Consider the following 18,264-nt stretch of genomic DNA (forward strand, 5'->3'; position numbering starts at 1 on the left):
TCTCAATTCCTTGTGTTTTTGTTTACTATCATTATTTGTACTGAAAATACAAACAACTTAATACTACAATATCTACTCGTTACTTGTTGCAACTAACAAAGCTAATGAGGTTGACACCCTCATCAGAACCATCAGGGGCAAAAGGTGCCTTTTTTTATTGTTAACTCTACACAGTACACACCGATACCTTGGTTTCTCAAGTTAGGGGAAACACAGGCCACAGCTGCAAACCCTTGCGCTTGTGGGCAAACAACTGGCTGCAGACTATAGAAATTGGAGCAGGCACCACCTCACCTGCTCAACGACCATCAAGCAACTCCAAGCCACATAATCTCTCTCGGATCCATGGGCTATTTTAGGGATCATAAATAGAACATTCTATTCGAGCAAATGAATGGTTAGCAAATTCCGACAACAAAAGATTGACATCATGGGAAATTTAATCCTTTCTCCCCTTGAGATGAAATGCATGTAATGTCGGTTAGAAAGATGACCTTGCTAGTTACTCTGTCATGAAAAGCCCCATGTCACATCCTGTTAGTATGTAGCATGGCAATCTGAGTCACGTTTGCAAAGCTTGTGGTCGCGGGAGGGGGAATGTAAACTGCGAACTAGATGAAGGTCAGATAATAAATTGATAAAATGTTGTTGACGATGAAAATAAATTCGCAATTTCAAAATAATATCTCTTGGTTGCAAGAATCCAAATCAGGTAGCACATACTCCCATCTAACTACTTAAAATCACATTGGCTATTTTGCTTCGAGAATACCCCAATGCATAAGAAATGGAAGTTTCTCCCAAATTAAAACCTACAGTAGTACAAAACTACTATGCTTGTGTTCTAGTTGAACACCCCCACATAGTAGTGACACAAAAGTTGCATCTATCAAGCTTTCCTCTCGGAAGATAGCTGAGACTCGTGCTAGTTAACTTTGGGTTGATGAATCCACCACCAAGACCACATGATCCCAGAAATGGTTTGGCAAGCAAGTTCTTCTTTTATAATACTCTTGTATCATAAAGGCTTGATATATTCTTGACCCCTCTCATCCCTAAGAAGACGTATGTTCGACAAGTAGGGAAGGAAATGTGTTGGACTGAGAGATATATCCTCTCAGTCCTAGCTACACCTGTAGTTGAGCATCACGAGAGAAGGTGGCAGAGGCAACAAAAAATGTGAGAAGATACGGTGCTAAAGGCCAGGTGACGGCGAAGTTAGGATGCTTGTGTGAACATATATATTGAAAAGTGAAAAAGTGGTGGTTGAAAGATAATATGATCTCATCAATTACACTTACACACCACATGGTAATTGAAATCATATTTCAATAGTATAATTTATTTATAATATATTGGTACTGCATGAGATGCACGTGGGAGGACCACACAAACTCAGCTATTCGTTCACCAAGGTATGACCTTTGTGTGGAGTAATTTGGTGCATTGTTTGGTTGATGACTAATATTGCCAAGGCTAGCCTTAGAAGAAATATGTCCGCTCAAAAGAGCGCGACCAACTTTGATGTATGACATGTGAGCTATATATATCTAACAAAAGGTGGAAAACCACAATTATCACGACAAACCAAATACATGCTTATATAATTCTGAAAGGACTAACATTTGATGTTGCAAACTAAACATTTCATTAGAATTTCGTCTCTTCTCTCGATTGAGTGCACTGTCTCCTACAACCATCAGCACACACTTCTATCCTAGCGCACACTCCGGAACCACCCCCCATGGAACACACACTCCCATGCCAACAAAGCATGTCACATCAAACAAGAACATGAGGAAAGCATAAGAGAGCTAGCATGGTCCATTTTATCTTTCGTACAATTTTTTTACATCATTTGGGGGATATGGTTCTTTTTTGTGTTCACAACTAGTGTGTCTTGATGAATATAAAGTTAAATGGTGAATTCGACAAGGGTTTCGGCAGGTGCTGGCTATCACGACACATTCATGATGCTGGCAAGAGAAGCACACAGATCTTCTTGATTCTCTTTCAGGATTTTGCGTTGATGGTTGGACGGGCTGATAAATTTCACCTGATGCACCACATTTACTTTCTTTGTATTATTATATAGAGCTTAGTGTACTCCCTCCGTTTCAGTTTACAAGTCCTGCGCATATACCTAGGTTGCCAATTTTATCACCCTAATATAAACTATATAACACAAAAATTATACCGTTTGAAAATAGAACATCTGAAGTTTATATTGGTATTATTTTTTATAGTATATGACCTGTATTAGGTTGGTCAAATTGACGACCTTGGAGTACGCGCACACCCTGTAAACTGAGAGAGAGGGAGTATATATATAGGGTTGGGATTAAAATGGTTACACTAGTCACTAGACTATGGAGAGAAGGCATGCCAAGTGAATAAACTATCACCAACACATACATTCTTCATTTGATAATCAACTATACTTATTTTTAATAAACATGTCTTGGATGGATCATAAGTTGGTTTTAGAATTCAAAAGAAAAAATATTCTCTTTGGAGCTGGGCAGTTGAGCTACCTATGTATGCTCACATTATTACACCATGTCCTTCATCTACTTTTCTCATGCTTATGAATAATCCGTCTAAGCTGTGCAATATGTAACTTTGATGTATGACATGTGAGCTATATATATCTAACAAAAGGTGGAAAACCACAATTATCACGACAAACCAAATACATGCTTATATAATTCTGGAAGGACTAACATTTGATGTTGCAAACTAAACATTTCATTAGAATTTTGTCTCTTCTCTCGATTGAGTGCACTGTCTCCTACAACCATCAGCACACACTTCTATCCTAGCGCACACTCCGGAACCACCCCCCATGGAACACACACTCCCATGCCAACAAAGCATGTCACATCAAACAAGAACATGAGGAAAGCATAAGAGAGCTAGCATGGTCCATTTTATCTTTCGTACAATTTTTTTACATCATTTGGGGGATATGGTTATTTTTTGTGTTCACAACTAGTGTGTCTTGATGAATATAAAGTTAAATGATGAATTCGACAAGGGTTTCGGCAGGTGCTGGCTATCACGACACATTCATGATGCTGGCAAGAGAAGCACACAGATCTTCTTGATTCTCTTTCAGGATTTCGCGTTGATGGTTGGACGGGCTGATAAATTTCACCTGATGCACCACATTTACTTTCTTTGTATTATTATATAGAGCTTAGTGTACTCCCTCCGTTTCAGTTTACAAGTCCTGCGCGTATACCTAGATTGCCAATTTTATCACCCTAATATAAACTATATAACACAAAAATTATACCGTTTGAAAATAGAACATCTGAAGTTTATATTGGTATATTTTTTTATAGTATATGACCTGTATTAGGTTGGTCAAATTGACGACCTTGGAGTACGCGCACACCCTGTAAACTGAGAGAGAGGGAGTATATATATATAGGGTTGGGATTAAAATGGTTACACTAGTCACTAGACTATGGAGAGAAGGCATGCCAAGTGAATAAACTATCACCAACACATACATTCTTCATTTGATAATCAACTATACTTATTTTTAATAAACATGTCTTGGATGGATCATAAGTTGGTTTTAGAATTCAAAAGAAAACATATTCTCTTTGGAGCTGGGCAGTTGAGCTACCTATGTATGCTCACATTATTACACCATGTCCTTCATCTACTTTTCTCATGCTTATGAATAATCCGTCTAAGCTGTGCAATATGTAACTATATATGCAATCTATAAAATACAAGTTGTGATATATGAAAAGGCACGCGATTGTTCTTTACTTCCATTTTGATCTGGTTTAACTAAAAAACATTACATTGATTATTGCAGTTAATGTCTATGGTTCAAAAGCATTAGAAAATCACCTACATTTACATGAACATTTTTTGGTTGTTCATTTCTTTAACTTAGCACATTTATTTTATGAAGTTATGATAGTTCACTCAAATTATGGGATATACGTACTAAGTATATAACTTGATAATGTGGTAGAATTGTAGTATGAAACCTTATTGGGAGGAGATTCAATAATATCACATGATGCCATGATGGCAAGTCAGATGTTTGCAAACTAGGAAGCAAATTTTCAACACTATAACTATGCAAAATGACGGACTTATGATTATATAGTATGATAAAAGTTCAAACCTGGCACTAAAATGCCAATTGCATCGAATAACTAGTGCTCCCATACTAGTTGTCAACCACCGAGAAATTGCCGCCGCCGCCATCAACGCCGCTACCGCTGTTGCCCACCGATTTGTCACCGTCATTGGTATTCATCGGCGCCATGGCTGCTACCACCTAGGTGAAAGAGAAAGTGAGCTGTGCGAGCTGCGCAATGTGAGCGAGGTTGGGAGAGGAGGGAGGGTCGACCATTTTGACCTCGGCCCAAGCGACATGGTCTGACTGATCCCCGTCCCTAACGACCGTCAGGTGGTCCCTGTCTTCCCCGATGCCAACGTGGCCCTGACAAGTGGGCCATATGCGGGCCCAACCTGTCATAATCCTGCTTAACCAGACTGAACCGGTTTCTAAGTAAAAATGGTACTTCCTCATCCACAATAAATCTCGCAGTTTTGAACCGAGATTAGATTTTGGATCGGAGAAGTAGTTTTTATTTTAGACAAAAAGTTGAACTTAGTGATAGTTCTGTGGGAAAGTGGTACAGTAGTAGTACTATACTACCTCCGTAAGTCATTCGTGTAGTTTTAGGTCGACAATTTAATCATCTAAATATGAATTATATGTGACAAAAAATATATATTTAAAAACTACATCCGTGTAAAAATATAATAATATATTTTTCATGACATATAACACATATTTAATTCCTCAAAATCGATGATTTAGAACTACCCGAATGACTTATTCATAGTAGTTTTTTTTAAATACTTCAATAATTGCCTAACCGTGGCGCGGCCCGCCGGCGTTCACCGGCACCGCCGCGTCCGGGAACAGACCGACTGCCGCCTTCCACGTGCCCGCGGGTTCTCCCTCATCGAGGCAACCCACAGCGGCGCTGCCGCACCGAAGCCGAAGGGGGCCCATCACTCCAGCGCTGGGTTATCCGAGGCCGTACCGGCGCTGGCAGGAGGCGGAGGGCGCGCCCTGAAGGAATCTTCCTGATTAGACATGGCTTGCTCTGACCTGGTGAGTGATGGCCTGCTCTGTTCACTCGATTCGCACTGTAGGTGAAACCTTCTCCGTTTCTTCATTTTGTTCCAAATACTGTAGAACAATGGGGTTCAATCCAGGTCAAGTTTTTCTCCTCTCCTCGCGTCTCCTCTTATTATTTTTTATTTTTTCTGAACTGCGCGTCTCCTCTTATTAGCAAGCTCTGTTTGTTATTTTGTGTGTGCCTTGGATACTTAAATGATGTTATTTGGGCTCCTGACTCTAATGTTGAAACCTTGGCTCTGAAGCTACAATGTAGAATTTCTTGTAACATCCCTGTGTTGATCTTTCTTGTGGTTTTTGCTATGGAGGCTCAGCTGCACTCTACAGCACCCTCTGGGTATAGCTGTGCTCCCTTATCTCCTTGGCATTGCGAAAAGTAGGGTACGATTCCTTCTGCTCAGATTCCAGAAGTTCTCAGTTGAAAGCATGGTCTGCAACTCTCTGAAGACTTTTCACGTGAGACTCTTTTTTTAGTTGAAGGTGTGATGGCAGTACAAGACCCGCAAGCATCAGCTTGTATGGTCTGTCATTCATCTGCATATATCTATGTTCTTGCTCTGTGCTTGGGCATCGTTGGCAACTTGGCATTGTGGCTGGCTTGGCTACTTCTCTGCAGAAATCAAGTATTGGCTCTTGGCAAAGGTAAGAGGGTTCTACTTTCTACTACATCTTAGAGCATAAACTTGATACTTTGGATCTTGTTTATGGTGGCTTCTTTAGTGTTTGCTTGCATAGCTTACTTTCCTTTGATTTTTCTGACATCAAATATATGCATCCATGTGAAGTTGGAACAGACTGCTGATAACAAATATTACTACTTCATCCTATTTTAGGCTGCTCTTTTGCTCTGGGCTTGGGGTTTCCGCATCCTTGGCATATAGACTGCTTCTCTGCATAAGTATTGGCTTCTTCAAAGAGCTTCTTGGCAAAGGTAAGAGGCTTCTTGTCTTTCTACTTGCTACATCTTTAGATCATAAACGTTTAGATGATGTTTATGATGGCACACAGACACAGGAACCTAAAGTGCATAGTTCTATTTGTCCTGAAATTTAGTATTAGACGTTTTTCTTTGATTTATCTGGCATTGGAATAGGCTGCTGGTAGTAACACATATTGCTACATCTTCCTATTTTACTCTGAAAGAAGTATTGGCTGTTCACAAATGTAAGAGGCTTCTTCTTTTTCTACTAGATCATAAACTTGCTAAATCTTTAGATCACCTGAAAAAAGCTTGCTCCAGTATTGGACACCTTTGATTTGTCTGACATTGAATATATGCATCCATGTGAGGTTGGAACAGACTGCTGATGATAACACACACTACTACATCTTCCAATTTTAGGCTGCTGTATCTTGCTGTCTTGATTCCCCACCATTTTGATTACATTTGTCATGGCGCCGGATCAAGATTATGATCAAGATAACAGTCATGTGGATGATACGCAGAAGTATTTTTTCAAGTGCATGGTTGGTGATTTCCCAGAAAAAATGGCAAGCCCTGGTGCATGGATGCCCTTTCTCTCCTTCAGATGGAATGCCATCCTGGTCAGAATGATAATTTTGTTGTTTGTTTGTTCCTTCAGGCCATACCACAGAAGTTTGTGGAGAATTTCAAAGGTCATATCTCTGAAGTTATCAAGCTAGAAGCTCCTGATGGAAACATATACAATATTCAGGCTATCAGGGATCTGAACAAGATAGTCCTCGGACCTGGATGGGGGGTATTTGTCAGCTTTTACAAACTAAAAGTGGGCTACTTCCTGGTGTTCAGGTACATCGGGGATTCTCACTTCAAAGTTCTGATATTTGATTTTGGAACTTGCTGTGAGAAGGAAGTGTTCCACGTTCTCATGAACTGCGACCCTAATGCCCAAGAAAAAGAAAGCAACAGTGAGTCCCATCGAAGGTGCGAGCTCTGTGATGTGCATTTCTATTGGCATCACCTGGATGATAGGCAGAAGCATTTCCTGAGGCTCATGGTTGGCGATTTCCGTCGAGAAATGGTAAGACCTTGGATGATAATGCCCTTCCTGACTTCTTGATGAAGTGTCGTCTTTTGATCAGACATATATAATTTGTTGATTGCTTTGTTGTCTGTTCCTGCAGAGCATACCACAGAAATTTGTGAACAATTTCAGAGGTCGGATCTCTGAAGTTATGAAGCTAGAAGCTCCAGATGGAAACATATACAACTTTAAGGTTACCAAGGATCTGAACAAGATAGTCCTTAGATATGGATGGGCAGCATTTGCCAGTGATTATGAACTAAAAGAGCATGACTTGCTGGTGTTCAGATACATTGGGGACTCTCACTTTAAAGTCCTAATATTTGACCCAAGTGGTTGTGAGAAACAATCAGTCCACATTGTCTTGAACCATGCTCCTAATGTACCAAAAACAGGCATATCTCATGATCGGTCATTCATCAGGGAAACCAGGCGCCGAGACTGCGGATCACACGATAACAACAGCAGGAAAACTAAAAAGATGACTCTGGTGGACTCTCCTTCACCGAGATTTGGTAAAGAATTGCTAACTGATGTACATTTTCATTGGTGCCTGTAATTGCTAACTGATGTCTTGATGATCGGGGTTGTGGAGCAGAAGGTGTCACATCTCCAGAAGTCACCATGAATTCAGGTGGCCTTCGGGAAATCACCGAGCTTCACTATGTCCTAGCAACGGGGTGCAATCTGACTACATCACAGAAGGCAGAAGTCGACGCGCTTGTGAAGAAAGTTAGGCCTGTAATTCCATTTTACATCACAGCCATGAACAAGACAAGTATGTCCGGATCTCTGGTATGTGTGCAGTATCCTCTACAGATTCAATGAGACTCCTGCAAAATTTGTTATTTAATGTTCAGATCTCTTGTCTAAAATTTTGTTGGAATTTTTAAAATTATAGTAGCTCTCTGTAAATTACAATCTTCAATAATTTGAAAGTGGTGTATCACGGTAGACATTCCAATCAATGGTTGAACGATGAATATCATCGAACTATTCCATTCCACTGCTGAATGACAGAAACTGGAGTTTTTCTTACTAATGGACTGATCCTGGGAATCCTGATGATTCATTCATCTGTAACAGGTCATCTGCAAGGATTACGCTGCCAAATACCTTCCACATGAAGACCAATTCATCACACTCTGCCATCCTCATAAGAGCAACATATGGGTAGATAATTTGAAGGTTATCACTGATGGTTCATGCATGCTTTCTGTTGGCTGGTCGTGCTTTGTTCTCCACAACGAGTTGCGAGAAAGTGACATCTGCCTATTTGAAGTATCGAAAAACGACGGTGAAGTGACAATGGTTGTTCATTCTCTTGAAGGAGGTCATCACCTACAAGGTGAGTATGCAACACATTGACACCTGCACACATGACATTAAAAATAACGCTCAGGATCGCCAACTTAAAAAAATGAATTTATGAGACAACATAGAAATAGACTCCTTTGTTTTATGTAGCCATACCTGAACCAGTATGGAATCAAGAGTGAGTTAGTGTCACTTTACTCGATCATTTTGGAATGCCCATTTGTGTTTGTACAGGGAAAAAGCCCGAATCTCAAAACAAGTGCAGTTATCCAGTTAAGGTCGAGGTGACCGAGGAAGAGGAGAGTGACAACGAACTTGCTGAGTCCAACTACTACTACTCAAGGTATGCCTATGACCTGACCGGCAAGGAGCAAGAGGAGATATTCAGGTCAGCGTTGATTCAACAGGGCAATCCGGTATATGTCGCCGTTCTGCAGGAGAATCATGTTAGCAGCAGGAATAACTTGCTGGTCAGTTCAGTTGTTCCGCTAATCACAAACTGGAAGACCTAGACAGTTCATTAGACCGTCTTTGATAGACTTTCTGAACCGTCGGTGCGAAAGCTTTCTGTACTAATGACTAATGTTCTGCTGTACTATATATGCAGACCTTCCCCAGAGAGTTTGCGGCTAAGCATCTTGCGGAGAGGTCGCATGACATCCTGCTCCTGAGACCTAACAGGAGAGAGAAGTGGTGCGTGAGGTACTACTACCATTCTATGATGAGGATACAGGGTTTCAGCTACAGTTCCTGGACCAAGTTTGTCTGTGACAACAGGCTGCATGAGGGCCACGTCTGTGTCTTCGAGCTGATGAAAAGCGCGTGCAAGGCGACGATGATGGTCCACGTTTTCAGGAAGTTCAATGGCAGGTTTGTTCTGCTGGACTAACTAGCTACTTCTGCGTAGCTGCATCCATCTTAATTTGTCGTTGAATAACTGAAGCGGTTGCCACTGGGACCTGAAATGAGAGTAGCTTGTGTACCAGCAGAAGTAGTTGCCTTTTTTTCTTTTGAGGGGAAGTAGAAGTAGTTGTAGAAACGTACCGTATGAATGTTCACTCCTGATTCACCACTCATGACTGTGATTTCAGAACCAAGAGGAGTATTTCAGTGCTTGTAGCCGTAGGTAAAAGGCATGCCAAAGCATCTATGGCTCACTCCCCTGAAATTTTATTGAATGTAAATCGGTTGACTGAAATTTTATTAAATCTAAGCCGAGTCCCAGCTAGTGGATAGCTGTGTGCACATGTTACTCGAGGACAGCTACTCAGCTAATCGGCGACGAAAAGTTTTAACTTGTAACTCGTGTGTTCTTGTGTGGGTGGGTTCTTTAAGTGGTGATTGACTAGGAGAAATTAATTGTCTGTTGCACGATCTGGTTCTCGCGGCCGCTTTGGCTGTTTTGTTGTGGCTTTTGTTAGACCTGTGATGATATGAAGCGTGTAGTTGCAAGATTCATCAATGGCTCTTTATCTGGTTTTGCAAATTCAGAAACTTGTCGAGCAAATTTGCTGGAGTGGATGATCACAACATCAACAGCAGGAATCAAGCGCTAACATATTTTATTTTGAGATTGAGATCGAGAGATGTAAACCGCCGGATGGGTAAGGGTTAGACGAGAACTTACAAATTGATGCGATGCTAGCATATTTTGTTATTATTGTTGTTCTTGTTGTGTCCATGATGACGATGAAAACAAATTTAGAATTTCAAAACAACATCTTCTCGACTCGCCGAATTAGTTAGATCCCATCCAATTACTTGACATAGCATACAACTTGTTTTTTTTTGTGTTAGGCCCCAATACATAAGAGACTTTAATCCTTCCTGATTAAATAAACTATACTCCAGGCCATTCCATCTATGCATAGTCATGCCACATAAGGCACAACTATTATGCTTCCCCCTGGATGTATCATACAGAATCACGCTAGTTACAGTTGGACACACATATAGCACACAAAATTGAAAAAATAGTTTGCACATTCAAACCGTAAAGGCTAGATGTATTTCCGAACCCTCTCATCCCTAAGTAGACGTGCGTTCGACAAACAGGGAATCAGTGAGATCCTTCTAATCCTAGATTGACTTGTAGGTATCAGAAGGTGGTAAAGAAAGAGAACTCAATGAGAGAAAAGTAGTAGAGTCTGGGTGATCTCCACGCTAGAGTTCTTATGTGAAGATATACACTGCATAAGAAGATGATGGGTGAAAAATGATCTGATATCATCAATGAAACCTGCACCACATGTGACCTGAGATTGTATTGCATTGCAATTATACCTAGTACTCCATGGAGGTGTCGGAGTAACATGGAAATTTAGTTATTCATTCACCAACATAACCTAGACTTTTTGGGTGGCTCTATTCGGGGCATTATCGACTGATAGCTAACATTGCCCCAATTGAACTTTTAGAGAATTGGTGTGACCACTAAAAGAAGTGTGGCAGGCAAAATGACCACCATATATAGGTGTGGAAGATCTTGCAAGAAATTAAGTCTATGACATGTGGACAATATGGCTAACAAAATGTGTAAAACTATAATTGTCACAATGATCAAACACATGCTTGATCGTGTCTGTTCATTGTTCAATGACAAGAAACCAAGTTCTCTTACAAACATTTTCCCGTTGATTTAGTAGATTTTCATTATTTTTTCCAGTGGGCCTTTGCCGGTTCTATTATTTAATCACTGGATTTTTCATAAAGTAATGCACTTATGTGTTGGCTTTTTTATGAGACTTGCAATTACTCCCTCAGACTGTAATAAAAGTTGTTGTTTGGACATCGATTTCCAAAACACAACTCCAACTACTAATTTCGGCTACAACAGATTTGTAGAACCCAACAAAAATCACGTATCTTCCTGAAACAATTGATGCACATGTGATTTTCAAGTGTAGAATTTAAATATGTTGGAAGATATTGATTGTCAAAGTTTCATCTTTTGACTTTACCTACGCACTACATGACATTTGTATGGAACTCGATGGAGTATGCTATTTACTTCAATAATATGATCATGAACATGTTTTCTATCTAAATACAAATTAAGCAAAAAAATAGTGTACCCATAGTCCACGTGTTTGCCTCGGTTTGTTTTGCTGTTGTGAAGTCGAAGCTGCAGCGGCAGGGCCCTATGGTATACGATGACTGGCTGCAGGCGGACCCTTCAGCGATTTTCAGTGGCGCCAGCCATGCCTGGTTTTGTCCTTCATAGTTCTTCGTCAGAGTCGGAGCTGTGCTGTTTGGTCGCGGGTGGATGAGTTTGGCGCGGATCTTTTCTCAGCTTCACCCGACCTCAATGTCGGTTGAGTCCAGATCGCATGCGGCGAAGTTGGAGTCGCTTGCTCAGACACTAGTGCAGAACCGGGCAATAGCACCGGTTCGTAAGGCTCTTTAGTGCCGGTTCGGTAACCGGCACTAAATTGTGGGCACTAAAGCCCCCCCCTTTAGTACCGGTTCAGCATGAACCGGTGCTAAAGGGCAACCACGTGGCACGAGGCAGCTCCGTGCGCGTGTAGGACATTAGTACCGGTCGGTAACACCAACCGGTACTAAATGTTTGGGTGTGTTTTGGTTTTATTTTTTATTTTTACTTTAATTTTGTGTTTTCAATTTAATTTAGTGATTGTTTTACATTATAATGAGTTGTTAAATCATTAGCAGCGTGTTTGGCAGTTTGAGGGAAAAGGCATGGGAATTTTGAAGTGGGAGTTAGCCGAGAGATTAGACATGGGAAGTGGACTATTAGTCCCAATCCCTCGTTTGGTTTGGGGGTGGGAGTTAGTCGTGGGAATCTTGTTTCCGCAGCTTGCGGATGGGAGCAATGAACATGACGATTGCTCTTTTCTCTCTTATTTCCCATTCCCTCCTCCAATTACCAGGGCCCCCCGTGGGAAGAGATAAGTGGAAATTTGATCAGCAACTCCTTTTCCCCGTCCATCATCAATTCCCCTGTCCTCAAATCAAACAAGGGAATTTAAACCCCACGCCCTCCTAATTCCCATTCTCTAATACTACTTCCACCGAAACAAACAGGCTGAAGGTGAATGTACCGCAGATTAGTTTGACTGGATGCGTGAATCCTAGCTAAGTCATCAAGTATATGTCATTCCATATCTTACATTTTTAAAAAGTTGCTCCCCACTTCTACCCATTCTCTCAACATGCACACTATACACATCAGCTCCATGCCACGTCAGCGTTTTTTTTTGCAAAGAGCAGCCATTCCCCGAGCCTTAACTCCCTGGAAGAAATAGAGAAGAGAATAATATCTTTCCCTGGCACCGACCGAACAATTATTACTCGACCTCTCTTCCTTCCGGTCTCTTCGTTAGGCTGGTCACAATGGGCAAGAACATAAGCTAGTAACATACATACTTTCCTAGACTATGTTACTATCTTCATAGTGGGTAGGAACATCTATGTAGTGTCATGCAACAATGTATTTATTATGTTATAGACTCATTGTTTCTTGGAGTGTGTGATGTTCCGGTAACTTAGCTAGTTACCACAATCACCTCTCTCTTCATTAAATATGTGCCACATAAGCAAAGTTGTATTGGAGTGTGTGATGTTACTGCTAAGTTCCTCCCCATTGTGACCAGCCTTACTCCAATCTCATCCCTTCCCCTTCTCTCGGCCCTTCGCTGGATTTACTTTGCCGCCGTTCAGGATCCAAGCAGCAGCCCCCGCGGTGAAGGTTGTTCTCATGTATGTTCAGATCCAAAAATACGCCAATTTTCTTCCCTGGCTACAGTAGGCCGCGGCGGCTGGGAGCTCTTCCGACACGACGGCGGTCCAGCTCGCCTCCACGACTCTCTGGGATTCTACCGGGCCAGACTCCCCTTGCTGTTGTGATGCCATGCATCTACGAGACGATGGTCCCTCACCTCCCGTCCGTATCTCTGTATTGTCCAAGGTAGCTCCGGTGCCGCGAGGGCTATGATTCCAACCAGATTGCTGGTGAGATTGGACTCCGAAGCAGGCTTTCGTTGTCGTCTCTGTGGTGCAACACCGAACGGTGGTTCAAATCCGCCGATGAGAGGCACCTCAACGAGACTACTCCCGCGTCTCTACCAGTCGCACCACCTCGAACTCCCGCGGATCCATCCACCTGCGCTGGCATGCCGGACACCGACCGGATCCTTCCTAAGGTCAAACTACTTGCCTTCTCATCTTCTCCAATAACTGAGACCAATGGAGATATCTTAAACTGTCGGTGCACACTCAATGGGAACCTGAGGAGACACGCAATCGACTTTATCTTATCCTCCTTGATAGGCATCTAGCCAGTAAGTTCCTTATCTAGCATCTGCACAAATTCTCTTAACTCTGCTGAACTTGCATATAGCGCACACAACCGGTGTCCTAATCTCCTCCATGTTAGTACATGATATCTGTGTTGTGTGGCGTTTTCTTTTGCTAATTCCTTAGTGTTTCCAATGCTGACTTCATCCTCTTTTTCAGGTTGAGTATCCCAATCATCACATATTGAAAGTTACATTGGACACATATATAGTTCCTGAACAATTTCTAGTTTTTCTTTGGTGTTGTACTTTTATCTGTTAGTTTGCATCTCTATTATGATCTTGGTTTTTTTTTCAAGTTTATGCACCTTTCCATACAATTTGCAATAACTTTTCTTTTATATAATATATTTCACCGTGCCCGAGTCCTCCATCGACGGAAGACTGCGCAGGATCTACTGATCAACGATGTGGTGGTTGCTACACCAGTCCGGTACCTCCACAAGGAGGAGGAGTTCAACTGAGGTGAGAACAGAGTACATTGTATCAATGCGGAATCCTAATGTCTCTTTCTTCGAGGTTTCAGTGGTCAAGGCAACGTTTCAAAGCTAATCATTTTTTTCTGACATCTCTGTACACAAGATTAATCAGGTTAGTTGACCACTAATCTATTTGTTCACGTTGAATGTATCACTATGGTAGTTATTCTCCTGCTGAACTATCAAAGCATTCTTCATTTGTCTTTCTCTAATATACTAGCTATACGACATACTTTCTTTTGTAGAGGCCGAGTGACACTACCATGAGCTACTTGCGGCTGCTGCCTTTTCTCCCTCAACCATGGGAATCGCTGGCGTGCCTACGTGATCCCACAGTAGGTCTTTGTTCTCCAATGAGTATCTAATCCGCAAATTTATTTGTGTTCTTTTCCATGATACGCACAGGTGGTGCTTGGACAGGGGCATGAGCCTCACATGAATCACACTACCTTTTTAAAATCTGATGAATTTATTGATTTATGTCTTTATGCTCTACATTCTTATCTAAAACTGTTCCAAGCCTTCTAGATTGATGGACGATGTGTTGCAAAATGTCTGTTATCTACCAAATTTGAAAATTGTTGAAACGTAAAAATGTATCTCTCTTTTGTAGTATTTCAAATATTTGCCAGTTGTCACTATCTTTACTCACTCTATCTAGTTATATTTCTTAGTCCCCCCCTATCTCAAATTTTCAGATAAATGCTCTTTTTATTGACAGTGACTCGAGCATAACACCTGTGTTGCCCTGTTATATAACATGAAATACAAGGAAATAAACAGAAGTAAGAAGAAACAAGTACCCAAAAGGAAGTTTTGGATGAAAGTGAGATCCCCTTTTCCCAGATATAGTTACTGATAGCATTTTGTTTTTTTGTTTCATATATGGCAATTATCTAATGTATCTGCCAACATTCAGATTGAATAAAAAAATTGGATGGGGAGAGCAAACTTGGTACACTATGTATTCCATTTTCCTTCGAGGGCTTCAGGTCACGTGTCGGTCATTCATGTTTGGTGGTTTCTGATTGTACTTCAGAAGAAAAAGATTAGTGACTGCCATATTCCATACGCATGTACAGAATATCAAACAATGTAACATATTCATTTTGTTGTTAGGTATGCAGATAATTTGTAAATCTATTGTATCTAAATGTGGTCTAGATTGTAACAACTTCTGTGAGCATCTAAATGTTCCTGTTGTTATTACAAAATTGAAAGTTTCATTACAAAATTGAAAGCTTTCAGCCTAACCTTAGGAGCAACATGAAAGGTTGACCTTATTATTTACAATTATTTAGGTAGACTTAGTTTTTCGTGAATGGTCAAAGAATGAGCTGATAGCACGTACATGTCACTTCCACATTGGTACATTATTTGCTATGACATGTATTTAGTATACTTGGTTTGTTTCCTTGCAAATTCATTGCTCGAGATTCCTGCAGCAACGTGCGGGGAAACAAATAATAAGGCTTAAATAGTTATTAAATTTGTTATTAAGTAAGCTTAATATGATCAACTGATGTTCTCAAACTTAAATCCTTTGCAATATATCAACATGCCAACACAGCAACAATGCACTTATCGACTATAATACCCATTTTTCTGACTTTTTATATCATTCTGCCAAATGTTGAAACAAACATACAATTATATATTCATTTTATGGCTATTTATTGCTCCATAAATCCACCTCCTATAAGGTGCTACAAATACCCGCAGCAACGCGCGGGGCGTTATCTAGTTATATATACTTGATCACCTAATTAAGTGATCGAGGTAATATGGATATGGCATATACTTGATCACTTAGCTAGAATCCATCTAGTTGAAACTAATATGCAGTTTCTTTCATAAATGATATAATAACTCATCATCATCATCATATTAATATAAAAACTCTTGCATCATATATATCATCACCAACGGTTTTCATAGCAAAGATATCATCGAGTTCAACATGGTAATGATATTATAAGCGTTCATAACACCACAAAAGCAAATCACTCTTTGAGATTAAGTTCAGGACGAAGAACACGGACATGAGAGGACAAGTACTAAAAGCATGAACTAGCTAAGTAATCACTCCTCCTGCTCTCTCTGAGGTAAAATAGCATAGAACATGTATATAGCTTTGCTGATTCATCATATTGGAGCATGCAGATGAACCTGTCTCCTAATCGTGGGTTGCGCTTCTGATTGCTGCCCCTAGTAATTCTCTGTGATCGTTCACAATTTTCCTCCAGTCTTTTACTATTAAGCATTCCTCGCTATTAGAAATAAAGTGCATTGTAGGATATCTTGGCCGTAAGCTAACAATATTCATGGTACCTTTAGTCTCGATCCAATCATGCACAACATTCATCGGGAGTCCCTGTTGAAGAACATCGTATAGTAACATACTTAGCAATGAAGTTAGCTTAAAAAAATAATGTACGCAAAAGATGCACTAAGGAGAAATAGTAGAAATCTTACCATCTCTTCTAAATATATGTGACCGTAGTTCAGTACGAACACTATTGATCGCACGTTTTGAGTATTAATATTTCTAAGTGGAAGAAAGAAATTTGTCTTGACAGCATCAAGATCCTCAAGCCATGAAATATAATGACTTGTCTCCTCGCAGTTTAGTTCAGCCCCGGGACAATGGACGGTCCTGTCTACCAAGCACCGGACATGTTTGCTTGATTGGAAGTAAGCTGTCAATATAAATTGAGATCTATTAATTATTCAACTGGTTCAAATAATCTCATATCGAAGACATAAATATGGTTGAGAAACTCACATATTGGTAGAACTGGAGGCGTCTGCACATCGACCCAAATGTCTCTATTACCTTCAATATCATCTTCCGGACGAATATCAAAGGTGATAACCATATCAGGCTCAAATGCATAAGCCTTGCATAGTGCTTGCCAAGTTTTGCATTCAAAATAGGTGTATGTGTCTGCATTGTATAATTTGACGTTGAAGGTATAACCATGCTCGGTCTTCAAGTAAACTCTTTTTACCTCCATAGTTTCGTTATGACTGAAACCTATCTTATCCAAGATAAAAATTCTTGCATGGCAGGTGATACGCTAGTAGAATAGTGAAAAATTAAAATTAAAAGTTGAAGCAAATGAAGCATAAGTCATGCTTAATTACGAAAAAAGACTTGTCGTTGTGACTTACTGTATCCACTTCAAAGTTCTTATCCAGCTTGATGCTGAAGCGTCTATCATCAACTAGAAAATTTCTACCGCGCAGGTCGCGCTGGTCTTCGCAGTATTCGCACATAATGAAATTGTGTTCGTCGTCAGACGACATTCCTATATTCATAGGTGAAACATTAAACACTTATTAGTTCTATTAATTCAACTAATTCTGCTAATTCAACTAGTTCAACTAATTAATTGAACTAATTCAACTAAGCACTTACGAAAAATATACCTAATTAATTGAACTAATTCAACTAACTAGTTCAACTAAACTAGTTCTATTAATTTTCTTACTAAAAATAAAGTAGCTAGTTTTATATAATAAAATGTTAATTAGATAATGAAATCTCATATAACTAAATTAAATATATACCTACATTTTCTTACTAAAAATAAACTTGTTCTATTAATTTTCATACTAAAAATAAACTAGTTATATTAATTCAACTAGTTCAAATCTCATATATATACCTAATTAATATCTAGCTATACTAATTCAACTAGTTCAACTTGTTCTAATTCATCTAAAATTGACATTAATATTTGACATCTTTTTCATATAATTCATCTAATATGCATTAACATTCTAACATTATTATCTACGTAATTTATCTAACATTAATCTAAACAACAGAAAATAGAAAATAAGTAAAAACAATATGTGTGTGTGTGTGTGTATGAGCGGGGGGGCGGCGGCGTACGGGCGGCGGCGCGGGCGATGCGACGGGGACGGGCGGCGGGGGCGAGGGCGGTGATGGCGAC

General features: G+C 40.2%; 1 protein-coding gene across 1 annotated transcript; it reads left to right on the forward strand.

Moving 5' to 3' along the window:
- Positions 1 to 5,498: 5,498 nt before the first annotated feature.
- Positions 5,499 to 9,721, forward strand: LOC119299441 (B3 domain-containing protein LOC_Os12g40080-like). Its single transcript, XM_037576673.1, has 10 exons — positions 5,499 to 5,566; positions 5,660 to 5,810; positions 6,004 to 6,116; positions 6,426 to 6,475; positions 6,769 to 7,188; positions 7,292 to 7,706; positions 7,790 to 7,986; positions 8,278 to 8,539; positions 8,743 to 8,978; positions 9,116 to 9,721. Exons 2-10 carry the CDS (start codon positions 5,671 to 5,673, stop codon positions 9,395 to 9,397), a joined length of 2,115 nt encoding a protein of 704 aa, XP_037432570.1. The 5' UTR covers positions 5,499 to 5,566; positions 5,660 to 5,670; the 3' UTR covers positions 9,398 to 9,721.
- Positions 9,722 to 18,264: the final 8,543 nt, after the last annotated feature.

The sequence above is a fragment of the Triticum dicoccoides genome, chromosome 5A (genome assembly GCF_002162155.2).
Source record: "Triticum dicoccoides isolate Atlit2015 ecotype Zavitan chromosome 5A, WEW_v2.0, whole genome shotgun sequence".
Taxonomy (NCBI): Eukaryota; Viridiplantae; Streptophyta; class Magnoliopsida; order Poales; family Poaceae; genus Triticum; species Triticum dicoccoides.